Source organism: Mustela nigripes, chromosome 3, assembly GCF_022355385.1.
Source record: "Mustela nigripes isolate SB6536 chromosome 3, MUSNIG.SB6536, whole genome shotgun sequence".
Lineage (NCBI taxonomy): Eukaryota > Metazoa > Chordata > Mammalia > Carnivora > Mustelidae > Mustela > Mustela nigripes.
Window position 1 is genome coordinate 195,092,474 of NC_081559.1, and position 26,621 is coordinate 195,119,094.

Sequence of the window (26,621 nt, forward strand, 5' to 3'; positions counted from 1 at the left end):
AGAGTCACTGTTCTCTTCCAAGTCAATAATTGAGTCAGTAGTTTCCCTTTGACAAGGAGAAGCGTGGGCTTTCTTCAGGCCACAGGGAGTGCACGCCTGACAAGTGTTGTCGGAAGCGTCTGCCAAGCGCAAGCCTTGGTCCCTCATCAGACATCACCAGTGCAGATGCTGGGAGCAGGTCGGGGTCTTCTGACATGAGGACCTCGGTGTGCTCGGGGGCGGACCTGACAGGGAGGGCCGGCCAGGCGGTGCGCCCCACTCCTCTCCAGGCATTTGGTGAGGTGAGCCTGAGCGGCGGTGGCCGCCCTCTCTAGCCCAGCAAGGCCACCTCAGACGGCCGCGTCCTGCCCAAGGGCTGCGTGGCCAGCTGCCCTTGCTCGGGCTCCCTGCGTCTGAGGGCGAAGCAGACCTGTTCACACCCCCCGCGGTCCAGGCTGTGGCCTCTCTGGAGTCCGTGTCTTCATTTGCAAAGTGAACTAGAGTACTGCCCTTCCCGCGGCGGAGCTCGCCAGCGGCCATGGGATGCGAGAGGCCAGGGACGGGAGCTCTCCTCTGTCGCTGCCCTGCTCAGCCTCTCTGGAGCCTCGTCCTGTCCCAGGCCCCTTCTTATCGGGGCCTCTTCTGGGGCTCTGTGTCCAGTGCACTGACGGGGGCCCTGGGGGCCAGAAGTGCCTTCCGAGGGGCGGGCCTGGGGTTCCTGGCCAGCCGCGGCATCACAGGGGCCTCACTGGTTGGTCCGAGTGGCTAACGGTGTAGCTGGCCGACAGGCCGTGTGCAGGACCAGGTTTTACTCGGGGGAGACCACCCTGACCCGAGCGTCGAAGCAGGAAGGAGAGGGTGAGGGCAGCTCTCGCTTTCTGTGACTGAGAGCCCCGCTGAGTTTCCAAGTCTTTGGGGCAACCACGGCCAGGGGTGGCTGAGGGGACCTACAGCCGCCTGCGGGCTCCCCCTCTCTCTGCATCCACCTGGGGCAGCCCCCAAGGCTGCGCCTGCCTGTCCCCGTGTCTGGGTGCTGGTGCTGCGGCCTCAGTGCTGGGGTCAGGGGCACAGGGCGCCGTCCCAGCAGGACGAAAGCAGTGGCTTTCGGGTCACAGACGTTCTCCGAGTCACAGATGAAGATGCACTTGGTGACATGTGGCACCGTCACTTTGAATTCTCATCTGCGATGGGGGAAGGACTGCCTGGGGCTTGGTGGGGGACGGGTTCCCAGCGCTAACGTGATCCCACGGGTCTGCGGGGCCTCGGAAGGCGTGGCAGGTGGCGGGCTCCCCGTCAGTCGCAGCGGGGAGACGGCCCCCGGGGCTGCTGGGAGCGCTCGGCTGATGCTGGCACCTGCCAGTTGCCCAGGTGACGTTTCGAGTGGCTTCATCCCTGGGCCCCGGGTGCGCCCCCGGGCCTCAGGCTCGCCCTTCCTTCTGCAGGCACAGGGAACAGTATCGTGGCCATGACGTCCGGCGGACTCCTTTGTCAAGAACTGAGGGTCAGCGAGAACTTCAAGGACATCAGCACGTCCTTCCTCAGCTTCCAGCTCCTCCCGGAGGTATCTGTCCGGGCTGTGGCGTCTGTCTGGGCGGGCCCCCCGGGGCGGAGGGCCACCGGCAGCCACACCGTGACCTGTCTTTCAGCAGGAGCAGCTCTGGGCGGCCTGTGCCGGCCTCGACAGCATCTACACGTGGAGCCTGAAGGACCTGACCCAGCGGCCTCAGGCGGTTCGCCTCCAGGACTGCTCCGAGGTCAGCTGCATGATCAGGGTGAAGAAGCAGGTAAGGCGGGGAGCCACGCCCCCCCCGGGGCCCAGCTCTTGCCCTGGCCGCGTCCCCTCGCGGCCTGTCCAGGAAGGACTCGGATGCGGGGGTGTACTGGGTAAAGCACACCTCCAGGGGTCTCCCTTTCCGGGCCAGTCTGCGTGTGGCCGACGCCCCCTCCGTTCCTCCCCGGCAGATCTGGGTCGGTGGCACAGGCCTGGCACAGGGAAAGTCCAAAGGGAAAATCTACGTGATCGACGCCGAGAGGAAGACGGTGGAAAAGGAGCTGGTGGCCCACGTGGACACGGTGAAGACCCTGTGCTCAGCGGAGGACAGATACGTGCTGAGCGGGTCGGGCAAGGCGGAAGGGAAGATCGCCATCTGGAAAGTCGAGTAAACGTGGGTGAACATGCTGAGCAGCGCGGTGTCCCGCCCCTGCCGGCGCCCCCCCAGGAAGGTGGGGGAGGGGAGCCAGTCCGGCCCCCCATGGGGGAGGGCAGTGTGCCACTCTCCTGAGTCCAACAGCCAGCTTGGGGTGCTTCTCCGCAGGCAGCTGCATCAACTTGCTAATAGGCTCTGCCGTGAAGTTACCCTGTGTGTTGTCTAGAAAGTTCCAGAACTCACGACTAGGGGCCAGCACCAGCGCAGGAGGGAAGTGATTTAGCCCCATCACGTGTGACCGGCAGACCTCAAGTCTCTGGTGTGTGTCTCCTCTGCTCCGTTCACTCAGCAAGTGTCTAGTGAGCATCAGCGGGCAGGGGACCTGCCACCTTCGGCGACCGCTTATTTCCAGCACGTGCGTGAGGAGGTGCTTTTTACATGACAACTTGGTGGCTGAAGAGATTGGTGGCTGCCCTCGCTGGGCCTGCTCAGAGCAGGTGACCCAGGACGGCCCAGGGAGGGGACGGCACCAGGCTCAGGGGTGTGGCCAGGCTGGGCTGAGGCAAGCCCTGTGCTTCTTTAACTAGTGTCCGGTCTTTATAATAAAGAGACCTAGAGAGACTGGGCTACCGAAGATCACTGGCGAGGAGTTCCACCTAAAAGAGCATCCATGATCGAATTTTCTAGTGACGTTGCTGCCACTCAGTCATATATTTCTACCATCTGCATCTTGTCTGTTGCCGTAGATGGTCTGTTATTTATCTGAAATGATCTTATTAGCTATAAATTAAGTATTTGCAAAAAAAGACCTCTTACACATTTTTACTATTATATCGAGATGTCCCTCCCTCAGTGTCCAGGAGGGAGCGGATATTCCCCCGACTGCACCGAGTGAGGGTCTGTCCCTGTCCCCCAATGGACCCACCATAAGCTCAGCCGCAGATGGGGCCGCTGGACCCTCTGCCCTGGGCTTGTCGGACTCAGAAGCCATGCTGACCCTGAAAGGTCAGAGGTGTTTGCCAGCCCCCGGGATGGGGCTGAGCTCAGAGTGTCCGGAGCCTCCAGACGAAAGCTTAGACCAGGTCTTGCTCTGCAGAACTTACGTGCTTTGCATGGTCCGTATCACGGCCCCAGATTTTGGGGTGTTCTGGGAATGTGGTGCAGAGAACAGCCAGGCGGCCTCATGCCCCCGTGACTGTGCTTACAAAGAAGGGGTGTTCCTGACTCCTGGAAGGGAGACTCTGCCGTAGCAAAGGACACAAGGTCGAATTCTGCTTTTGTGAACATGTGAAGAATTACAGTCAAATCCGGTCAGAAACACTCATAAATTATTGAACGTCAGTCCACACGTAACCAGCTGTTTTTACCTGTCGATAATAAATTCCTTCGTTTATTAAACGCTGATGTCCGAGACCCTCACTTTCCCCACATTCGCTGGTGGGTGAGAGCCATAAAGTAAGCCGGGCCGTTGGGGGTTTGCCCTGGATTCACACGACGCGCACTTCCAGTTACTTCAATGCCGACGTTTCGTTCCCTTTACTCTTGGTGATGATTTCCAAGATCTTACGGGACAGTGACAGAAGGGCCGGTGAGGCTGATAGGTGAAAGGTCACTTTCTGCCGTCAGTGTCCCCTCTGTGCTGGGGGACCGTCCATGTTGAAGGCCTTGTCCCGGGAAGCCCCAGGGGAGCTGGCATCCGTGAGCCGACGCCTTCCCCGCCTTGGCTCCAGAAACCGGAATTAAGTTGGTACCAAAAAAAAAAAAAAAAGTGTTTATCTTGAATGGGAAGCCAGTTCTACGAGGATTTCAGCGCTCCAGCCGTATCTCGAACAAGAGAAGACAAAGCTGGCTTCGGGGTGCGGCCCTGGGCTACGGTGCCAGCGGCAGGCTTGCCCACTCCCGCTGACTGCACACATGGTCCCTCGGCCTGGTCGTCAGGAGCCACTCTGAAGATGTGAACGTGTTGGCCACTCTCAGTGACAACCTTGGAATCGGATGTTGAGTGTAGCATCTGAATTAAAAGTGTATGACTGACTTCCGTCCATTTCTAGAAGGTTCCTTAGGAAGATGAGGTGCTTTCCCTGCAGGGCTGGGGAGGGCTTGGCCAGAGAACCGGGCAGAGCTGCCCCGCTGTGTGTGCTGCCTGGAAGTGTCTGGAAGCTGTGGGGTCCCCGGGGGCTCAGGCTCAGACGCTCGGGAGCTCGTTTCTCACGTGTGCTACTAACTGCCAGGCTGCAGCGTGGCCTTGAGCCCACAGGACTCCAGAGCTGTGGGTTTCTGTGCCTCGGAACAGAGAGGGGCTCGGTGCCTTAGTCCTGGCCTAGTCCTGGAATTCCGGGGCTGGCGTGGCGACTAATAAGGGCCTCCCCCGCTGGGCCCAGGACCAGCCCAGAGAACACTCCAGCAGGCTGCTTTACTGGGCACCTGTGAAAATGCTCGCAATGAGCCCATAAGCACGTGAGAGCAGCTGCAGTGGCCCAGAAAGGCCAGTCCACGTCCTGACCCCATGTCCTGTGGATGTGGCCCTGTCGATCTCTAGATGAGGTCATCCTGGGTTAGGGTGGGCCTTAGAGGCAGTGACAGGTGTCATTAGAAGAACAGAAGACAGACCAACACACTCGTTATCTTTTTTTATTTTTTATTTTTTTTTAGAGATTTTTTTTTTTAATTTATTTATTTGACAGAGAGAGATCACAAGTAGATGGAGAGGCAGGCAGAGAGAGAGGGGTGGGGGGGAAGCAGGCTCCCCACTGAGCAGAGAGCCTGATGTGGGACTCGATCCCAGGACCCTGAGATCATGACCTGAGCCGAAGGCAGCGGCTTTAACCCACTGAGCCACCCAGGCGTCCCCCAACACACTCGTCATCTACAAGAGACACACTTCAAATACACGGACGTTGGGGCTGGGGTAGGGGGGCGGGGAGAGGCGGAGCAAGCGCACCAGGCAGACAATCAGCACCGCCGGTTCCCATCCAGCAAAGTAGCCTCCTGCTGAAGTGTGCATCATGTGAAAAAGGCAGTTCAGTTCCTTGAGACGGTTACTAGTTCCTGAGAGGTAATAATCCTGTGTAACACGCAGGGGTGAACACGGCAGAACGACAGGGCAGAACAGACAAATCCACACTAGGAGTCGGGAGATTTTCACACCCTCCTCTCGGTAAGTGGGAGAACCAGTAAGTAAAAAGTCCGTGACGACACAAAGTTCGTCACTATCTGCCAGTGTGACCTGACATGACAGAACGCTGTACCCCACACGGCAGAATCCCCTTCTTTTGTAGCGAACAGAGTGTTCCTCAAGCTAGAGCATACGCTGGACCATGAAATACAAAGACTTAAATCTTACGGGACGTGTTCTCAGACCAGCCCAAACTTAAATTAGGAATCAACAGCAGCAATGCCCTCAAAATCCCCAAATGAAAACCGTGTTGGAAATTAAACATTACTTCCAAGTAACCTGAAGGTCAAATAAAGATATCACACAGGAAATCAAAATAATACAAAATTTGTGGGATACAGTTAAGGCACTGCTTAGAGAAAAGTTATTGCTTTAAGTGCCTCTATCAGAAGAAAGGTTTAAAATTAAACTTCCATCATAAAAACATAGAAAAAAAAGAAGCAGCATATTTAATCCCAAATATGCAAAGGAGGGAAAGAACAAAGATAAGACCAAAATCAATGAAACGGAAAGCGATCAACAAAGCCAAAAGCTGGCTCTGTAGAGTAATTGTAAACTCTCATAAAACCAATCAAGAGAAATGGAGCAGACCCACAGCCACTATCATGAACGAGACGGGCTGACCTCTTCTAGACATCAAAGCAGTAAGGGAACAGCTTTACGGCAATAAATTCGGTGAAATGTACAAATTATACAAGAAGAAATAGACAACCTTAATACTAATACATCTATTAGGGAAACTGACTTTAGTCAAAAGCCTTCCCAGGAAATCCCGGGCCCTGTGGGTGTGACAGTGAATTCCAGCGCACTCTTAAGCACGGAGTCCTAGGATCCCACAGAAGTCCGTCGGAAGGACAGGGATCACCTCCTGACCCATGCTGGAGGCCAGCACCATGTTGTACTGAAATCCAACAGATCATCTTACAGGAAAATAAAAGTACACATCGGTTCCCTTCACAACACAGATGCAAAATGCCTGAACGAACACTTAGCCAGGTGAATCCAGCAACACTGTGAACGGATAACAGAGCATGACCGAGTGGGGCTGGGCCCATGATTGCAAAGTTGATTTATCAATCGACAGTCTGTAAATGCACGTATTAAAGGAGAAAAGCCAAAGTGGTTGTCTCAACAGATGCAGGAAAAAACTGGTGGAATAAAATTATCATCCACAACAAACATTCCAGTAAACAGAGAGGAACCTCCTCAGACGGATACAAAGCACCTGGGGGAACCCACGGCGGACGGCCCACTTGACGGCTGCGGTCCGGCTGCTCCCCTCCAAGGCCGGGAACAGGCATGAGCGCTTTCATCCCCCCATTCAACACCACACTGCAGGTCCTGGCCTTGGCACGAAGGCAAAGATGAATGATTAAAAGGCTAGACTAGGGGGCGCCTGGGTGGCTCAGTGGGTTAAGCCTCTGCCTTCGGCTCAGGTCATGATCTCAGGGTCCTGGGATTGAGCCCCGCATCGGGCTCTCTGCTCAGTGGGGATCCTGCTTCCTCCTCTCTCTCTGCCTGCCTCTCTGCCTTCTTGTGATCTCTCTTTCCATCAAATAAATAAATAAAATCTTTTAAAAAATGTAAAAATATGGGACACCTGGGTGGCTCAGTTGGTTGAGCAGCTGCCTTCGGCTCAGGTCATGATCCCAGGATCCTGGGATCGAGTCCCACATCGGGCTCCTTGCTCGGCGGGGAGCCTGCTTCTCCCTCTGCCTCTGCCTGCCTCTCTGTCTGCCTGTGCTCGCTCGCTCTCTCTCCCTGTGTCTCTGACAAATAAATAAAAAAATCTTAAAAAAAAAATGTAAAAATATGACTTATGATCACATTCAAAACACATCTCATAGGAATAAATTTACTGAAGCAGATGCGCTAGACTAGTATACTAAGAACATAGAACAGTGCTGATTTTAAAAAGCCTAAATAAAAAAGTATACTATGTTTATGGATGAGAAGATTAAATACCATAAAGACGTTAGTTCTCTCCAAGTCAACCCAGTACATTTGAGGTAATTCCAATCCGAACCCCAACACAATTTAAACATACGTACATTGAAATTTTGACAGGCACAGGTGTACACACACACAGAAACACCAAGTTGAATAGTCAAGATAACCTTGGAAAAGATCCAAGCTAGAGAACGCACACCATGTGATTTAAAGCTTCCCCACCCCGGCAAAGCAGCAGTGATTAAGACGGTAAGAGCATGCGCATAAACAGATCGATGTGCGGAACAGGATGTAGACACAGTCAGCTGATCGTCAACAGAAGTTGCCGGACAGGTCAGTAGGAAGTCTTTTCAACAAACAGGGCTGCGACAACCAGGTAAATGTATGGGAACAGGAGGAAGCTCAACCCTAATCTCACTCCAAAAAATCTTCATTCCAGGTGGTTCATCTAGACGTAAAGCTACAACAGAACAGACACAGAACATCTTCGCAACCTTGGTACAGATAAAGACATCTTAGAGAAAACACAATAAAAGCTAACTAGAAAAAAAAGTGACAAATTGGACATCGTTAAAATACATCATTAAGAAGTTAAAAAAAAAAACCAGCTGGAAGGAAATATTGACATGCTAGATCTGACAAAGACTTACACTCGTGACATATAAAGAGCGTCTACAAATTAATACAAACAGCCCAATTAAACAATGGGCAAAGGATACTTCACCAATGGAGATAAGCAGATGCCAATTTGAAAAGATGCTTAAATCATTAGTCATTTAGGAGAGACATTGAGCCACAGTGAAACACTCCCCGACAGTCACCAGAGTAGCTCCCGTTAGAGTCCCGAGAACGAACGCAGAGGAGGATACGAAGCAGAAGGAACTGGGTGTGACCGTGACTGCCCACTGCTGCGTGCAGACAGCATAGCCACTGGGGAGAACTGTTCGCCAGTTGTTTCTCTTTTTTTCTTTTCCTTTTTTTTTTTTTAAGGTTTTATTTATTTGAGAGAGCAAGTGCGCGCACCGCCAGGGCAGAAGGGTTGGGGGAGAGGCGGAGGGAGAGGGAGCAGCGGACTCCCCACTGAGCAGGGGACCTGACGTAGGGCTCGATCCCAGAACCCCGAGACCATGACCTCAACCAAAGGCAGACAGTTCACTGACTGAGTCACCCAGGCACCCGTTTGCCAGTTTCTACATGGCACAAACCTACCATACAACTCCACAATTCCACACCTCGGGTTTTTTTTTCTTTCTTTCTTTCTTTTAGTTTTTTAAAGATTTACTTATTTTAGACCAAGAGAGAGAATCCCAAGCAGACTCCCTACTGAACAGGGATCTCAACACGGGGCTCGAACTCACGACCCTGAGATCGTGACCTGAGCTGAAATCAAGAGTCAGATGCTTTACCGACTGGGCCCCCTAGGCACCACCCACCTCGTGTTTTACCCGAGAGGAAGGAACACCCGTATCTACAGAGACACTCTCACGAGTGTGTCCACAGCATCTCTGCTTCCAACAGTGCCACACTGGAGTCCCGCGTCACCCAGAGAATGGAGGCGGCCCGTCCTCACGTCGGTGCGGAGAGACCGGCCCGTGTGGCCCTCAGCAGTGTGCACAGTGAAAGCAGCCAGGCGGGAAGGCTGCACACCCCCGCTTCCACTCGTCTTTCCTCCGAACGGACAGAACTACCCGTGGCGCCTGCACTCATCTCGGCGGATGCCCGACGGCTCACCGGCACGCATGCGGGATGCAGTGCAAGTGCGGGGCAGAAGAGAGAATCTTCTGGAGCGAAAACTCCGGTCTGCTTTGCAGACTGTGTTCGCGACTCAGGAGTGTGCACGGGTCAAAACTCAAGCTTGTACACTGTGCCTGCCGCCGTGTGTCCGCTCACCTCCACTAAAACCGGAACACAAAAATCACTATGGGTCCTACAGCTGCTGGAAAAGATCAGAAGGGAATAGTTTGAATCTGATGCTAAAGATCTGACGACTTGGCTGGAGTGGAAGCATTATTTGAAAAGCACGGCAGCAAAGCTCATTCCAATCATACAGCCGGAAGAGCCTCATTTCTGACGAAGTGAGTTAACCCCGGTTCCAGAGCTCCACATGAAGACAGTTTCATGAAGAATTCACCAATGGGGGTGCCTGGGTGGTTCAGTCTGTTGAGCGTCTTGACTCTTGGTTTCGGCTCAGGCCATGATCTCAGGGTCGTGGGATCGAGCCCCGAGTTGGGTTCCGTGCTGGGCGTGGGGCCCGCTTGGGATTCTCTCTCTCCCTCTGCTCGGTCCCCCCTCAATGTTTTCTCTCTAAAATAAATCTCTTTAAAAATTCACTGACAGGGCGCCTGGGTGGCTCAGTGGGTTCAGCCGCTGCCTTCAGCTCAGGTCATGGTCTCAGGGTCCTGGGATCGAGCCCCGCATCGGGCTCTCTGCTCAGCGGGGAGCCTGCTTCCTCCTCTCTCTCTGCCTGCCTCTCTGCCTACTTGTGATCTCTCTCTGTCAAATAAATAAATAAAATCTTTAAAAAAAAAAATTCACTGACAAACCCTTCCAAACATACAAGGAAAATGTGGAAATTCTCTGCCAGGTTTTTTCATAAAACTAAGGAGTGAGCTCTTCCCTATCCCATTTTATGTAGCAGTGACTACCTTCCTACCGAAGCCAGACATTGCAAAGGAAAACAGAAACAAACACAGGACCATTTCCCTTCATAACCATAAACATCTTTAACAACATTCTAGAAGTTCAAATCCAGCAGTAAGTAGAGGAGAATACGTACGGCGGAGTAGAAGCCATCCCAGGAAGGGAAGACAGGTGCGCGCGGGAGACCACGATGCCCTTCACCACATTAACAAACTCAAACACGGGCTCATCTCGACAGATCCAGGAAGAGCACGAGACGGAATCAGAACCACGAACCGGGAACAGGAAGGTCTTCGGGCGGCCCCAGAGCAGCTCCAACGCCCCCAGCAGACACCGCACTTCCCGGGCAGAGACGCAGTCTTGCCCTCTGAACCCCGGAACACGGCGCACACCCCTCTCTCTCCGAGACTAGGAGAAAATATTGATCAGGACTTGGGCCTTTAGAAACCGAGTAATGAGAAAAACCCACTAAAAATAGGACAAAATGTCGAGTTCAACACTGCACGGAGGAAGATGGCGAACACAGGAGACACTGAGCGCCCGCGCGCCCCTGGAACCCCGCTGGGGTAGCGCTGCGCAGCCGAGCACTGGCCGATGCTGGGTCAGCCGGCCTGGCCGGGACACGGCCCAGCAGGTGCAGCCAGAACCCTCACTTGTCGCTGTGGGAACGCAGAATCGTGGGCCCCCACCGACCCCTGGGAACATACAGTAGATTTTTTTTTTTTTAAGTTTTTATTTATTCACTTGAGAGAATGGGAGAGATTGAGCATGAGAGGGGGAAGGTGAGCGGGACAAGCAGACCCCCCGCCGAGCAGGGAGCCCGGGGCGGAACCCAGGACTCCAGGACCATGACCTCAGCTTCAGGCAGTCACTCAAACAACTGAGCCACCCGGGTGCCCTACAGTAGCTTTTAATAGTCAAAACCACACACAGCACGCGACTCAGCAGCCCCGCTCCGGCAGTTTTGGTGAGATCGGAAAGTCTGCGTCTGCAGGAACCGAGAAGTGGCAAAACCCGAGCCCACCAGCTGCTCTGCGGACGGACGGACGCTCGTCGTCGGGTCCAAAGCAGCAACAAAGCGGGAACAAACCTGAAATCACACAGGCCTCGCACTGTAGCGCTCGCGGGAGGAGCGTGTCACACCGCGGGGTTCTCTGGTGACACAACGCAGACCCGGGATGGTCAGTTCGAAGCGGTGTGAGGAGGGGAGCACTTTTCCGTGTGACACGACCTCTGGCCGTGAGCATGTGCGATAGACGTTTCTGGGTTTTCCTTTCTCTCGGGAAACACCCCGAGGCGTGAACTGCTGGGCTGTCTGCGTGAGCCGTGAGGCGGCAGCGGCAGGGGCGAGTTCCTACTGTGTGCGTTTGTCGGAACGCTGCGCGCTTGAAACCGCTCAGTCTTACTGCATGTAAATCAGAATCAATAAAGCTAATTTGTAAAGCAAAAAGAAAATAATAAATCACAATCAAACTTCAACTATATACGTTACCGATGCAATTTCCCAATCGGCGAGTTGATGCCCGATCTCTGCTCACTTCGTACTGTGCAGCACCGTCCCATGCCTGTTCGAGGAGCTGCGGCACGGAGGACTTCAGTCCCGGACCGGCCACCTGCCGCCGGGGGCTGTGGGACACGTAGGTTGCCCCCCCCCCCCGGCCCCCTGCAGAAGGAGGAAGTCGGGTGACTGCTCCCACCCAACCAGGATTCCTCCTCCTGTCTTGGGTGTACGTGTGTTTTCTATCATTTCTAAGAGCCTGGAACAGATGTGTGTCCGCCTTCTGCTCTCTGGTTTCCTCATCTAAAGATTATCACAGTCTGCTCCTTTCCATTTCGTTGGAAGTGACCTAATGACGTTAAGGAGCCACGTTAGTGGAAGCAAAGACTGATGATTACAACCAGAGTGGTGTCCAGAGTCAGAAACCAGATGGGAACTCTCTGACAACTTCACTGTTTCACAAATAAAGTGTTCTCGTCTACGCATGTCCCATTTGAGGGGTCCCACTCTTCCCAGGAAAATCCTCAAGTGCATCACCGAGAAAAAATAAATTAATGCTACACTTTTAGGAAGGTAGAGGGGATTTACACAATAGATATAAATTTCACGAACAAAAACCAGAAAACTCCTAAAACAAAAACCCTCTGTTAAACTTTTTTTTTTTTTAAGATTTTATTTATTTGACAGGCAGAGATCACAAGTAGGCAGAGAGGCAGGCAGACAGAGAGAGGAGGAAGCAGGCTCCCCGCTGAGCAGAGAGCCCGATGCAGGGTTCGATCCCAGGACCCTGAGACCATGACCTGAGCTGAAGGCAGAGGCTTAACCCACTGAGTCACCTGGGCACCCCTGTTCAACTTTTTTTTAAAAAGAATTTATTTATTTGACAGAGAGAGACACAGCGAGAGAGGGAACACAAGCAGGGGGAGAGGGAGAGAGAGAGAGAAGCAGGCTTCCTGTTGAGCAGGGAGCCTGATGTGGGGCTTGATCCCAGGACCCTGAGACCATGACTTGAGCTGAAGGCAGGCTTAACTGACTGGGCCACCCGGTGCCACAACCACCCCCACCCCCGTTCATCTTGTTCATCTTATTAAAAGGATGTAGGAGAACTAAACGTGCAAATAAGATGATCAAGGTCTTACTCAACAGAACATGTAGATTGCAAACCCATGTGTGGTTCCATTTTTGTAAGAAAAAAACCACATCAGCATGTGCGAAGTCTGGAGGGCTGCCCCCCCCCCCCCCACGGCAGCGGCACCTGCACTAGGGGAGGCTGGCGGCAGCTGGGCAGACGGCAGGGGGCGCTGTGGCTCCAGGCGGCGGGAAGGCTTGCTGGCGGGGGAGCTCCAGGAACTCCAGCCTCTGGCCACCGCCCCTCCCTCCCTGCCCCTTCCCTCCCCGGGCCCCACCCAGCCTCCTCTGCGCCCTGTCCTGGGTTCAGCTATCACTGGCCGAGTGGCCCTAGGCAAGCCCCCACCCCCACTTCCTCTGGGCCACGTTGCGGGGCGGGGGAGGGGGGGCGCAACACCTTCCCCTGCCCAGGACCTCACCCAGCCCGAGGCCCAGGCACCCCGAACCTCGGGCTTCAGCTACTTACCTGTGTGGCCGGAGGTACAGGCCCAGCTTCTGAGCAGCTCCCTCTTCCCGGGAGGGGCTGCCAGACCTGCGACCACACCTGTCTGGGGCCCCAGCCAGCTTGCTGGGCAGGAGTCACCCCCAACCCACGCCCCGCTGGCTGGGCCTGAGCTCCCACTTGGGTGCCCCCAGGCCGGGAGGCAGGCAGAGCTGTGACTTCCTTCCCCCTGGCTGTGGGATCTGTCCTGGTGGCTCCCCACCGCCGCTGAAGGTGGGGGTTCCAGCACAGGCCCCCAGGTTTGGGAACTGGTGGGGAAGGGGTTCTGGGGAGACTTCCTGAGCCCATACTTTGTCCACACAGCAGTGGGCCTGGGAGCTCTCTGCCCTCCCCCCACCAGACCCACCAGGACTCAGGATGGGGGAGGGGCCTGGGTCCCCAGCCCAGCCCCAGGAAGGCACAGGGAGGGGCTGCGGGGAAGTGATTCAGACACACCCACGTGGTCACCTGGTAGGGAAAGGTTTATTAAGATTTAACCACAAAGTTACAGCAAAACAGACCCCGGGAGGCCCTGGGGGGAGACCGAGCGTTCCAGACAGAACCGTGTGCAAGACAGAACCTGGACACGCAAGTTCGGGGCACCCAGAAGGAAACGACACGGCCGACGCTCGGCACACAGACACACCGACGTCCGGCCCCTTCTTAGCACCCAATATAAAAATTTAATATGTGGTATTATTCTTCTTTATAAGCGCTTTTCCTCATAAGACACTGTGTGTCTAACACACACTTACATTGTTGCTGAAACCAGCAAGAGTTGTCACACTACCCAACTTAATAAGTTGATAAAAAAAAAAAGTCCTGTGGCAAGTTCACAACAGAACTAAGTAGTGTCGTTCCGAGATGCCTGGGGACTTCGTCCTGTAACAAGAGGCATTTCCCAAAAACGGGTCCTTCTGCCACCAAGAGACCGTCTCAGTCCACAGCATTGGAGACGTGCCCTCCCTGCCCCCAGCCACCGCTCTCTCAAGACTGGGGGGGGGGGGCCGGGACGGTGGCGGCTGGCTTCCTGTGAGGGGAGCAGCGAGGCTGGGCTCCCAGATGTGAGGCATGTTCAGGGCCGGGGTGCATCGACCCCACTCCCAGAAGGGGCTGGGCCGAGTCCACCGCCAGCCGCATGCCCACTCCGGGAGCTCGGGAAGCAGGCCGGCGGCCCCCCAGCCCCAGAAACAGGAAGATGGATGCCTGCGGATGCAACATGGGGAAGACCGGCCTGTCCCCAGCATGAGCCACCCGCGAGACCCAGTCACTGGCGCCCCACCCTCCCCAGGGTGACAGGAGCCGGACAGCTGGCCGAAAGGAACGTTCGGCTACGCCTGTTTGAGGTGGTGTCTGGTGGGAGCTGGTGTGTCACGAACTCGGGCAGTGACAGAAGGCGTCAGACGCGCTACATTAGTGCCACGAGGCTGGGCCGCCGAGGGGGGGAGCGGGGCTCACAGGCCCAGCTCATGTCCTGCTTCCTGCAGCCCCACAGACAGGTGGGCCTTTGGGGCGGGGGCTCAGAGAACCCCATCCCCCCCACACTGACACCTGCAAGAACACACCTGAGCACCTCTGAGCGGGGCCTGGAGCTCTCGGGGGACTCCAGGGTGGGGACAGACGCTGCGGGCCCTTAGCCACCCGAAGGTCACAACAGCGAAGGTCACAACAGCGTCACACAGAACAGGGAAGCAGGCGCAGGGGGCGTGCTGCCCGGCCTGACGCGGAGCCTCCCCGCCCACACACAGGCTCCAGCACGGGCCAGGCTTTGGCTGCACGGGTTTGGGTCATCTGAGACAGGGAACGAAAGAGCAAGTCAGCCACGTTACCCTGTTTTGGTAATCAGCCCATTTCCAGGACACAGCAACCAACTGAACAGAACCCCTCCAGGCCACACTCCCAGCCCACGGACCTGTGCCCATGAGCCCCAGGGCCACCTGTCCTGCGCACCGACACCTGCAGGCCTGCCGCAGAACCCTCGGGCATGGGCTGAAGATGGCCCGCTCCGGGACACTCTCCTGCTGGGTCCCCACCAGGTCCGCCCTGGCTACTGCATTAGAAATCACACCCCGCAACCCCCAACCCTGAGCCACAGAGCACAACTGTGTGCAAACGGCCAGCTCCTCCTCACGGCTCTTAAGACACTGGAGGCTCTCGAGTCAGTGCAACCCTGAAATCATCTCCCTGCGTGGGTGGGCCAAGCGCCCCTCTGTGCTCCCGCCGGGAGCAAGGGCCCAGGAAGGCAGCTATGGAGAGGGACTCCGATCCAGACCACGAGGAACCTCCCTCTCCTCACAGGTCTGCACCCTGACCAGACCTAGGAGTGAGGAAGAACCGTCAGGAACATCCATGTTCGACTAGACTCTGCTGAGGCAGCCCTGCCCAGGGCCGGCTTCCGTTTCCAACACAGCGTCCCCCGGGGCCCTTGTTGTTCCAGAGCATGGTGGGGGAAGGCTGGGATGTCATGGGTTAACAGGTTTTGTGGGTGGCAGCCCCACCGTAAGGCCCTAGTGCCTGACACCAAGACCTGGCCAGGCCCCAGGCACATGGCCCATGCAGCCATGGGGCTCCCACGTCTGGGAGCCCCACCCCCCGCCCCACAGCGGTCCTCCTGACCCAAGACACGCGCTTGCTTCGCTGCACACCTGGATTCGGGACTTTTCCAGCCCCCACCCCCGACCCTGGATCAGCTGCTCTCCTGCCACTGGCTTTCCTGGCTGTCGGGAGCAGGCCGGCGACTCAGACCCTGCGATCAGGAGGACCCACGGCGGGAGAAGCCGGGGCCGGAAAGCCACCAGGGGGATGATGGGCTGAGCTGGAGATAGGACCTGTCCTGGGGGCCCACCCAGCTGGAGCAGGAGACTGGGGCTTCGCACCAGGCCGGGCGGACTCTCCCTGCCCCGGCTCCGCAACCGCGAGGCCAGCCTCCCGTATGAACACGCACAGAACGCTCACTACCCCGCGCCGGCTCTGGGAGGTCGGCTCTCCGAGGTGAGCTCCTGGGCAGAAGGGGAGCGACGCGGACCGAAAACGCCACCAGCGGCTGCGAGATGCGACGTGACCAGAGGCGGGCCAGGCACACAAAACAGCCAGTCCTTGGAATACACAGAAAATTCAAGTAATTTATTTAAAAACTGCTTAGTCTCCTCTTGAAATATATATATATACGTGTATATATCTGCTCTAGAATGATACTGCGGCATGATTGTTCATGCATCTGAAAGTTCTTCATTAAAAAAAAAAAAAAAAACTTGAGGCAGCGAAGTATGACCATCATCTGTGTCCAGGTGACATCAGGAAGCTCAGACCGATCGTTCCAAGTGAGAAAAGCAGACACTGCTCAGTCGTGAGAGAATGGTCTGGAAAGCATTCCCCAGCAGCTGCGGCGTCTATCGACCGCGTGCCTTCCCCCAAGTCTGCGTTTGGCTGAGATGCTCAGAACGGAGACCGCACCAGGTCCTGCGGGGGAGGGGACCATCCTCAGGTCCCAGACACTCGCATCACTTCGCCACTGCCCCGACTCCGGCGTGGGCCCAGCAGGCCCGAGAGGTCAGAAGAGGTCAGAAGAGGCCGGGGCCGCGTCCCACGCACCCGAGGTAGGCCTGGCGGCAGGTCCCAGGGGCCGAGGCCGCACCTGGAGCTCTGCCCTCATGATTTCCCCAACAAATGGTTTAAACACGAGTCAAAGTGCAACGAAAGAGTCCATCTCCTCTCTGGGGAGCTCCGGACAAAGATGATGAGGTCGGGGGTCCAGGCACAGACATGGGTGTGCACCTGCAGGGGGCCTGTCTGCTCCCTGGGATGCTGCTGGAGGCAGGTGCCCGTCCCAGCCCGCTGTCCCCGCAGGCCACCCCCAGTGGACCCTGTCCCGCCCCCCAGGTGCCCTGGGGCCCTCCCGGCAGCACAGGTTCAGGATGGGGGTGCGGCTGCCACTACCCACTGCCCAGAGGCGGGCCTGCCCCCGGTGCCATCAGAATCTCTGAGGAAAAGAAAACATGGTTTCCTTAAGAAAACCAGTTTTGAGAGAAAAAAAACATTTTTTTTTTCTAAAATAATGATAAAAATACTCTCCAATAATGGCAGCACCAACAGAACGTGAGATCTGACACCTGCAGGCCCCCCAGAGGGCGCAGAGAGGCCCAGGGACTGGCCACACGGCTGCTCTCTTTAATCCGCAGACCGCAGGCGGCGAGCCACAGCACGGACTTGTGGTTTTCAATTATGACCTTGGAAATGAAAATCTTATTTTTCTCTGGATTGCTTGTGTCTAGTGTAAATCTGCCTTACGATTTAAAAACATGCAGAATAATATACCTGCAAAATTAAACAGTTGAAATCAGAAGCTCCTTTTCAATTAAAAAAAAAAATTTCAAATGATTTTTTTAATCGTGGAAAAAGTAATCAGTGTGGTGTTTCTGCCCAGAGGCCCAGGCCTACCCTAGAGCTACCGCACCCCCACCCGTGTAGTGAAGGAACTCTGCTTTGTGCCATCACCAGAGCCACAGTGACCAACCCGCCCGCCATCCCCAACCCACCCCACCCCAGGAATGTGTGCGCACAGGGGCGAGGCTCAGACCATCGACTCCGTCTCCACCAGCCCCTGTAGGCCCTCCTTCCGGGACAGGGTCAAGACGGTGGGCTTCTGGCTGCTGTCCCCGCCGTCACCCGGTGGCCGATTAGACAGGCCCTCCTGCTCCTCCTTGGCCTCTTCCGACACCTCCGGGTAGATCACCAGGAACGTGGCCGTCAGGAAGCCCAGGAAAGAGCCCACGGAGGCCACCATGGGGATGACGCGCACGGTCCCCACAGCATCGACCACGCCCCCGAGGGCAGACGCCACCAGGATCTGGGAGATGTACACCTGGCAGGACAGGATGGCACAGTCTATGCCGAAGCCGCGCTTGGAGTTCCCGGGGCTGTGGTGGACGTACTGCAAGAGAGAGAGCCGGCGAGTGAGGGCCGTGGCGGGGGTCGGCCTGTCAGTCAACACCGCCATGGTTTGTTTGAATGTGAGCTCAGAAGTCTGGAAACAGAACTTGCCTTCCGTTGGCTGCTTGGTGACCACTCAGCCTGTCTCCCCGACCCCGTCCCACTTCTATTCAACACTGTATTGGAGACTCTGGCCATTGCAATAAGGCAAGGAAAATGGAAAACACGTTAAGGAGTGGAAAAGAAAACATAAATCTCATGGTACACGGGTGGTGGGACTGTGTGTGATGTCTGAAGTGTCTACGGCTGCACTCAAAGATTAACCGGAGAATGCAGCATCTTTGTGGCTGGAAAACCTCCGCACTATCAAGTTCGTAACTCTCCCCAAACTGATCTATACAATCAACGTACTTCCAATGTCAAAGCCCGGAAACTGCTCTCACACTCAGATGAAAAGTAAACCGTCAGGAACACCCAAGATGATCTCAAAAAGCAAAGATGAAGGACCCACGGCACCAGATTTCGGTCTTACTATGAATCTACTTTAGAACAGAGCACTGGTCTGAGAACAGACCGGCCAGTGGAAGAGGACAGAGGAACCAGAAACGCCACCCCCCACAGACCGGCACCCAGCTCGGACAAGGTCCGCACCGCAGTGCGGGCAAGGACCAGGTGGCCCTCATGTGAGTGGCACTGGGTCACATAGCTACGCGCGCACGACAAGGGTACCACCCAATGTCACCGCCAGCAGAGTGCAGCACAGACTGTGGCCGACAGTGAGACCGGGAGGGAAAGAGCCACGTTCTGCAACCACAGGAGGGAAGCACAGGCGTGAAGGCAAGGCAGACACTCTGGTCCCAAGAGGTTCAAACACTGGCAAGAAGGTGACCCGGGGTCAGAGGTGAGGACAAGGACCAGCTTCCTGTTGTTGCCATGTCTGCATTACTCTTTCCAGTTTGTTGTCCAAAAACCCACTTACACTGTTCGCTTACAGTGTGTGTACTGTTCTGTAGTCGCGTGACACTCCAACGCAACAGCTTATTAGAAAACATGATGTGGTTACTTGGATTTTCATTAGTTTGGCATTTCATAGGTACCTAATCACTGCGGATTTACTTTGCTTCTCTAATCATGCAAGAGAAGATTAAACATAGTTTGGGTTTATTTTTTTCCTTTCTCCGTGTTTTCCTTTCCTTTTAGGGTCTGTGTCTGAGTTTGAGAAACACGGTCTACACCAGCACTGTGGCCACGGAGCACTTTGAGATGCGGCTGGTCCGAGTCAAGAGGGAGGCTCGGGGAGAATAATCAGAATTTTATATGGGATGTGCTGAAATCATGGTGTCTGGGACGTATGGCGACGAACAGCATTTGCTGTTACACTGACTGCACCTGTCTGCTCCCTCTCTAAACGCAGCTGCTCAAAGCACAGACGGACCCAGGGGGCTCACACCCTACTGAGCAGGTCAGTGCTGGCCAAGCTCCCCCGCTTTGGGGTCTGCGAGGGGACAGTAAGGGGCAGGCAGCCTCCCGGGTGCCCGACCAAATCCCTTAAGATGCACCAGAAGCCGCACTGTCAGGCAGGCCATGGAAGGAGCCGGTACCTCAGACCGACCCAACTGGGGGCACTTCAGAACCGAAGATCTGGGGGGCCATTTGCACCCCAAATGTCCCCCCCCCCGGCAGAAGGTACAGAGCTCTCTGCCTAGAGACGAGTGGAGAACGAGCAGGGGCTTTGGAGCCAGAGGAGCCTGATGATCTGACCTGAGCTACATTTTCGGCTGGTGACCTCGGGCCCCACCATTGCCCACGAACCCAGACCCCAGCTTTGGACGCACCTCCTTGATGTCGTGGTACTGCCCGAGCAGGGCGTAGGGGCAGTAGGAGATGCTCATGGAGACGATACCCATGGTGCTGATCATGACCATGGCCACATAGACGTTGGCAAATAGGGCCATCACGGCCGTGCCGATGGAGAAGCCCAGCGTCCCCAGCACGTAGATGACCCTGATGCTCAGATCGTAGTTGTCCAGATACTTCTGTAGCAGCGCTGCAGAGAGAGTACGGCCACGGGACAGTGACCCACAGAGTACGGCCACAAGACAGGGACCCACAGGGTGAGCTGCGTGCCCACCCCACTTTAGTCGGCCACCTCCCGCTGCTGCTGCTATCTGGAGCCCTCCCCCGCCCCGCCCCGCCGCCCCACGGAGTCCCACCTGCCCCCATCACGCGTGCGAGCCCATGGTACCCCGCTCAACTCCTCGGGGCTCTGGCACCTCAGGCGTCAGCCCTCCTAGGTTGGGTCCCAGAGTCTAGAGCCTGGTCCCACCCAGTAGCTCCCTGGGGCCTCCTCGCCCTGCAGGCCAGCCTGGCCCAGACCCTTCCCACGGGGAACAGCCCGACACCCAGTCTTGACTTAAGATCTCAAATTGTGGCTGGTTTCCCCGGAGTGTAAACCCCTGAGTCTAGAGGGACAGACTCCTGCTTGCCCCTTCTGGCCCAGCGGCTTAATGTCACCTCCTCCAGGAAGCCTCTCTGAGGCTTCACAGACAATGCTGTGTGACCTTCAGGCCGGCTTCCTGCTGCTCCATTGACCTTGGCCACCCTCAAGTCCAGACCAGGCTGAAATAACGCCAACCTCCCCCTCTAGGTACACGTAGAGAACAGGAAGGACCCAGAGCAGACTTGCTCAGGGGACCCTGGACCCCGCTGTGCCCCATTCCTGGAAGGTGGGCCTAGGCATGCTGTTCCCAAGACTGAGGCCTGTCACCCCGACCCCCCTCTCCTCAAGGATGAAACCACACCTGCAGGGAAAGGCCTCTCCTCCAGGAGGTCTGCAGACCCCACCTCCCCCTGTACTCCTGGCTAAGCACAAAAGACCCCTCTCCCAGCCCGCGGGCCCGGTTCCTGCTGTCCCCCATCCCCCCAAGCCCGTCCCTTGCCAGAGCCCCTCTCTGAGGAGCCCCCAGGGAAGGAACCAGCACAGAGGACAGCCTGCACGTGGTCTGAGGATGCCCAAATCCAGACACACGAGCTTCCATGCTTCTGGCCCTGAGCCACAGCCCTGTTCCAAGTCAGGCCCATTTTCCAGGCAGGACGACCTGGGCCCTGTTTCCCACCACTGAGCACCCCCGAGAGTGCAGCTGCTCCCCGCCTGGAGGTCGGCCTACCTGAGCAGATCGCGCCGGTGGCCGCGTAAATCACCAGGCCCCAGCAGCCCATCTTCATGCCCGCGTTGTAGGCCTGCCAGGCGGTTGAGTTGGAGGGAGCCTGTTCCAGAAAAGAGACTGGGGCTCAAGGCGGGGCAGGGATCATGTGCCACAGCCTTTGGGCAAAGGAGGGGACTTTCCATCTCAAGTGCAGGTGGGCTGTTTATGAGCCGCGGTGAACGCTGCCCCGAAAGGAGACGCAGTCCCGGTACAGGCCAGGCTCCGCACAGGTGGTTCCAGCCCCTCCCAGCCGCACCTGGCACCAGAGCCCGGGTGGAGGCCATCAGGCCCAACGTGAGGTCGCACATCCCCAGGCGACAGCCAGCCGCCGGGCCGGGGCACAGAGGCCGATGCCCGCCAGTCCCCGGGGCGGGCACATCCCGGCCCTCACCTTGGGGTCCCCGTCGAAGATGACCTGACCCATGAAGTCGGTGTAGAAGACGGCCTCGGCGATGACGGAGAACCAGGTGAGCAGGTGGCAGAGGCACAGACGCGCCAGCTCCCTGGGCATCTTCAGCATGGACAGCCACAGCAGCCGCACAGTGGTCTCGCCCTCCCCCTCCTCGCTCTCCGTGTCCCCGCTGGAGGCCGTGGCCCCGCTCTGGTTGCGGTGCCGGCAGCGCTGGCGCTTCTGCAGGTCATACAGGTCGCTCATGCTGCGCGACGGCTTGATGAGGACCACGGCGTTGGCCCGCCGGTAGCGGTAGCGGTGGGAGCTGATCTTGCCGTAGTAGGAGAAGGTGCTGGAGGCCTGGCGGCGGAACATGTGCCTGCGGCGCCTCATGGAGCCGGACGCGGTGGCGACGGGCCTCACGTCCACCCTGGTGTAGCCCACGGGGCCGTCCGTCGGCGGGGAGCCGCTGCCGTTGGGGACTTTGGCTTCGGGCGCGTGATTCTCGAGCAGCGCGTCGCCCTCCTTCGCGGATTCCCTGAGCAGTGAGGCCAGGCAGGACGGCCTGGCACGGGCGAGCTCCTGGCTGGTGCTGTGGGGGGTGCCGGGGCACGAGCCGTCGTGGAAGATGGAGGGCTCGATGTCGGGCAGGAAGGGCAGCTCAGGCTCCAGGTCGAGCGCGGCGTCGGGCACGTGCAGCACCGAGTCGCTCTTGCTCCGCACCATGCCCGCGCCCAGGTAGTCCAGCGCGAGCTCGTGCTCCGACCGCACCTCCTCGGGGAACAGCCCCACGCCGCCGTCCAGCGCGCTCCCGCGGGCGGCGGGGGCCAGCGCGTCAGCCGCCTCCCCGGCCCGCTCTTGCTGGGGGCTATACTGCTCCTCGTCGATGCTGAACAGGTGCAGGGCCACCGACACCACGAAGATGATGGCCGCGAAGAAGAAGAGCACTTGGTTCTGAGTCCGGAACCAGGTGCCCAGGAAGGTCTGGGTCCAGTCCAGCCCGCCCAGCACATAGCCGATGGCCCCGCCGAGGCCTGAGCGGGTAGGAGAGACAGAGGGGCCGTGAGCGGTGTCGGGCACCTCGACACTCCCTCCCAGACGGGGAGAACCCAGGACAGAGCCCGAAGGGCCTTTACCCTTCACCACGGACCAGGCCTGGCATTCGTAGCTCTGGCCGAGTCAGGACAACTTTGGGGATGGAAAGTGAAAAAGTGGTGGGAAAAACACAGTGAGAAACTCCAGCTGACCCTAGGTTTGGAGCTCTGACTTCACAGAGACCCGTCCAAGGCATCGGGAGCAGCTATCTGCCAGGATAGGAAACGGAGGCTTGCCCGTGACTCTGGGCAGCGCGGACCGTCATCCCTCAAGCTCAGGAAGCTGCCGCTCCCAGCAGATGAGAACGGCGCCTGAGCGCAGGGAGTGGTCAGCGGGGGCTGCTCCCCGCCCGAGGTGGGGAAGAGAGCCATGGGAACAGCCTCCCGCATGCTGCGGGTCCTGCCACGCGCCGGGTGGGGCGGGGGCAGGGCTGCGCTCTCACCGGCAGAGAAGGCGTGGATGTTAAGGGCCATGTCCTGCTCCTCGCTGTCCACCACGTCCAGCAGGTAGGCCCGGATGGGGCCCTCGGTCGCGTCGGCACTGAAGTCCAGGACGACCACCCCCAGCACGGTGAGGACGATGCCGATGGGCTGGCGGCTGGGGACATCGCCGAGGGACAGACCTGCCCAACACACGGGGCAGTCAGATCACCGCTCCTGAGAGCAGACCGCCCCCTGCAAGGGGAGGTGGGGACATGCTCGCCAACGCCAGAAAGGCGCGTGCTCCTTGGCGCAGAAGGTCAGAATGGAGGGTGGGCCTTGTGTTTTCCACTTCTGTTCTTACACGCATGGTTATTGTTCCTCCCCAGTCACGCTAGCTGCTCGGTGAACCTCAACGCTTACTTACTTTGACGCTGTGTGACTAAAACAGGATCCTTCCTCCCTATCACTGGGAAAGGAGGGGCACACTGGGAGCACCAAGGGAACATCCAGGAGAAAACATGACGTGTGACTCTGCGCTCACACACATATGCACACGCACCACCTTGGGGTTCGATCAGCCCTGGGGCCTGGGTCGGCAGGGGCACTCCTAGGGCGCTCCCTGAACACGTGATGGGCCTCCCCGGTCCGTCCACTGCGGTTCCACATCTTCCAATGGAAAACTTTGAAAGCTGTTCTCCTGATGCTACCCAGCGAGCATGTTTCTTTTCCAAAAAGAATTAACCTTTCAAGGCTAACACTCACGTTTTGGACGTCAGACTGTACCCAAGACACCCAACCAGAAACACAGGCCAGCTGTGCGGAGGGCCACAGTCAGACCCCAGGTGACAGCCCACCCAGGACCACAGGAAGGACTCGTGACCTCCCCTGGGGTCGTCAGGCGCCTTCTCAGAGCGCCAGAAAGGGGCCGCTCTGTGGCGTGATGGGAACGGCCCTACGTCCAGCACAATGCCTCCCACAGCAGGCTGTAAGCACCCAGAGGAAGCGGCGGTCACAAGCCACCTCTCACTGGCCTTGGGGAGTACACCCCTGTGAGCCCAGAGACCGAACCGGTCCCCCAATGGCTGAGCTAGAGCTGGGTCCTGAGACTGGCGGGAATCCTGTGCCTGTAGATGCGGGGGGTGGCGTACGAAACCCGGGGCCCGGAGCAGGTTAGCTGCAGCACAGGAAGCGCAGGGGAGAGGCCAGGAGAGGCGTGAGCACAGGGAGACACAGGGTGCCACAGCCGGCCCACGTGCAGGCACAGCCTCGGAGAATACCACAGCTGTCTCTCCGGGGCAGAGTGCTGCGAAGGGACATCAGCTCCATAGGGTGACGGGGACAGGCCGAGAGCCAGCAGCCCCGAGCCCACAGGATCACGGAGAGTGCGCCCTGCCCCCGGACTTCCACCAGCCGGTCGCAGTGGCCTTCCCGGGCCCCAGCCTGGCCCCACAGAGGCCTCTGAGAGTCCGAGGGGCTCTGGGCCTCTCTGTGAGTGTCCAACGCACTTGATGTTGACCTAGGCCACGTGTGCACACGTCAGAACACAGATGAGGCCTTGATCTTAAAAAGCCGTTGCCAGAAAACAGGTTTTGTTTCTAATAGTTCTGATGAGCTCCCTCGGGGCAAACCCATTTTCCCACGTCGAGCTTCTCAACTTAAAAACAACACAACAAAACACGAGCACACGAATAGAAAAAACGAGCACAGAACCGGGTCTGGATGCTGTCGATCCAACGTCTGAGAAAAGGAGAGAGAAGGGGGTTTCTGAAGCCGCGCTGCAAACAGGACGTGCTGTCGGCGCGCAGGGCAGACAAGCGGGTCACAACAGGAAGGGCTGCCCTGTGAACACGTCCCCACGGCGCTCCCATGTGGGGCCCGGCCTCAGCCCCGTCGGGAGCGCCCGGAAGCCCCACGCCTGCCCGCCGGGCGCCGCTGAGAGCACGGCCCCTCCCGCCGGGACGCGGGGGGACACTCACCGATGGCCGAGCCGTTGAGGAAGAGGGCCACGCCGAAGAGCACGCCGACACACAGGGCGAGGATGAAGGGCCGCCGGCGGCCCCAGCTCAGCGTGCAGCGGTCACTGGCGGAGCCGATGATGGGCGTGAAGATGAGGCCGAGGATGGGGCTCAGGAACCAGGTCAGGCTGTAGTACTGCTCCGGAAGGCCTGGAGCACAGGGGGCGGGCGGTCATGGGGTGGGCATGTGCATGCAGACACGCGTGCCCCTGGGTCCAGCGGAGACCCCGCAAGGTCCGAGCACCGGCTCCCAGCCTGGGACATCTGACATGCACCCGACGCCGACTGAGAAGCATGAGGTGGCCGGAGGCCAGCACCTGGGCCTCGGAGGTGTCTCCGGCAGCCGGGCACCCAGTGAGACAAGCGGCACTTGCTAGAGCCGGCAGACCTGGACCTGCCGCGTGCAGGGGGACCGAGCACCTGTGGCACTGACCACACTGACCAGGGCCCGCGTCTACAGCTGCTCAACGTGGCCTCACAGGCACCGGACCCAGAACGGGGGTAGCAGTGAGGAACACACACCCCCCACCCCCGTGCCATCCTGGGCTTCTTGGCCAGAATGATAAGAGTCTCACTGAGGGGCCGCATGTGCTCAAGGACCCCCGCTATGGGCTTCCAAGAGGGCGGGGAGCGGCCGCCAAGAGGGGAGGCATGGGTAGGTGTTCGGCTGGAGCCCAGGTGTTCCATCAGGCACCGGGAACTGCTCTGCTCTAACCTCCTAACCGCCCAGGGAGGGCGGTGTTATCACGCCCGTTGTCCAGCACCACAGCGTGAATGCAAATGTGACGCTCAGAGATTAGGTAACCTGCGCAGGGTCACACAGCGACAAGGTAAGACCACCCTCGCACAAAGCCCGTGCCCGTTGCCAGGGGAACGGCACACTCCACACACCTGAGCGCTACACAGTGGCCAGGGGTCCCAGCTGCAGCTGGGCATGGCCAGCCACACCCCACACATGCCAGCCACGGCAGGGCACACGCCGTGGGCTCCGTTTACATGAGGTCTGAGTGGCTGACAGAGCTTCTGCTGACAGAAGTCAGCGTGGTGGCAGCCCGCGGGAGGGGTGGGGGCTTTGGGGCTCGTGTGCTCTCTTCGTGATCTGGGTGGGGGTCACTAGTGACTGGCCACCCTGTTGCAGGCTGCCAGTGTCCTGCGTCCATGAGAAGTTGACTCAGACGACAGCGCTCCACACACCAGCGATCCCCGGCTAGCACTCTGCCCAGCCACAGGCCCTGGGAAATGGCTGAGCTGCGCCCCCAGGAGCCACACTCATCTGGCAGAGGGAAGCACCCCCTAAAACACTTCGGTACGCAGTGCACAGTTCAAGGCATCCGCTCTGACGTCTATACCACACGGAGCTCTAGGGAAAGTGGGGTGGGTTCCTACTGACATCTGTATGTCACCAGACATACAGATGTCTCAGTAAACGAGCAGCAGGCTGAGCGCGTGCCCTGGCCAGCTCTGGCTTCCCCCGCAGGCCTGGGGCCTCCGCCCTCCTCCTCAAAGGCAGGCAGAGGGGAGAGCAGGAGCCGCGCGGGCAGGGCTCATGCTGGCCCTGGGCAGGA

At 57.8% G+C, this 26,621-nt stretch overlaps 3 protein-coding genes across 7 annotated transcripts in view; 1 reads left to right on the forward strand and 2 right to left on the reverse strand.

Annotated features, from left to right (window-relative positions):
* The window catches only part of DENND3 (DENN domain containing 3), a 50,167-nt gene extending 46,643 nt beyond the window's left edge, over window positions 1–3,524 (forward strand). For 2 of the 4 annotated variants that reach the window (XM_059395229.1, XM_059395232.1), the window contains 3 exons: window positions 1,422–1,540; window positions 1,626–1,763; window positions 1,942–3,524. In XM_059395229.1, the coding sequence (XP_059251212.1) occupies window positions 1,422–1,540; window positions 1,626–1,763; window positions 1,942–2,142 (458 nt within the window). In that variant the 3' untranslated portion in view covers window positions 2,143–3,524. The remainder of the gene's footprint in view (window positions 1–1,421; window positions 1,541–1,625; window positions 1,764–1,941) is intronic. The other 2 variants (XM_059395230.1, XM_059395231.1) reach the window with 2 other exon arrangements.
* Window positions 3,525–4,260: 736 nt separating this feature from the next.
* Window positions 4,261–16,650, reverse strand: LOC132014607 (uncharacterized). Its single transcript, XM_059395532.1, has 6 exons — window positions 16,590–16,650; window positions 15,644–15,831; window positions 14,081–14,204; window positions 12,984–13,370; window positions 11,384–11,554; window positions 4,261–11,296 (listed from the first exon to the last, which is right to left on the reverse strand). Exons 1-6 carry the CDS (start codon window positions 16,648–16,650, stop codon window positions 10,833–10,835), a joined length of 1,395 nt encoding a protein of 464 aa, XP_059251515.1. The 3' UTR covers window positions 4,261–10,832.
* SLC45A4 (solute carrier family 45 member 4) overlaps window positions 16,101–26,621 on the reverse strand; it is a 29,239-nt gene continuing 18,718 nt past the window's right edge. Inside the window, exons 2-7 of one of the 2 annotated variants that reach the window (XM_059395233.1) lie at window positions 25,018–25,206; window positions 23,062–23,241; window positions 21,525–22,558; window positions 21,095–21,194; window positions 19,763–19,974; window positions 16,101–17,928 (exon numbers count right to left, since the gene is read on the reverse strand). In XM_059395233.1, coding sequence (XP_059251216.1) covers window positions 17,569–17,928; window positions 19,763–19,974; window positions 21,095–21,194; window positions 21,525–22,558; window positions 23,062–23,241; window positions 25,018–25,206 — 2,075 coding nt within the window. In that variant the 3' untranslated portion in view covers window positions 16,101–17,568. The remainder of the gene's footprint in view (window positions 17,929–19,762; window positions 19,975–21,094; window positions 21,195–21,524; window positions 22,559–23,061; window positions 23,242–25,017; window positions 25,207–26,621) is intronic. The other variant, XM_059395234.1, reaches the window with a different exon arrangement.

What these genes read in the sequence shown, in the direction of transcription:
- LOC132014607 (XM_059395532.1), bottom strand. Translation starts at nt 16,650, where the DNA reads ATGAGGGCAGAGCTCCAGGTGCGGCCTCGGCCCCTGGGACCTGCCGCC. An exon ending in TGGAAAAGTCCCGAATCCAG is followed by an intron (nt 14,205 to 15,643) that starts GTGTGCAGCGAA and finishes TTGCATCCGCAG; the next exon opens with GCATCCATCTTCCTGTTTCT. An exon ending in AGTGGGGTCGATGCACCCCG is followed by an intron (nt 13,371 to 14,080) that starts GCCCTGAACATG and finishes CCCCATCCTGAG; the next exon opens with TCCTGGTGGGTCTGGTGGGG.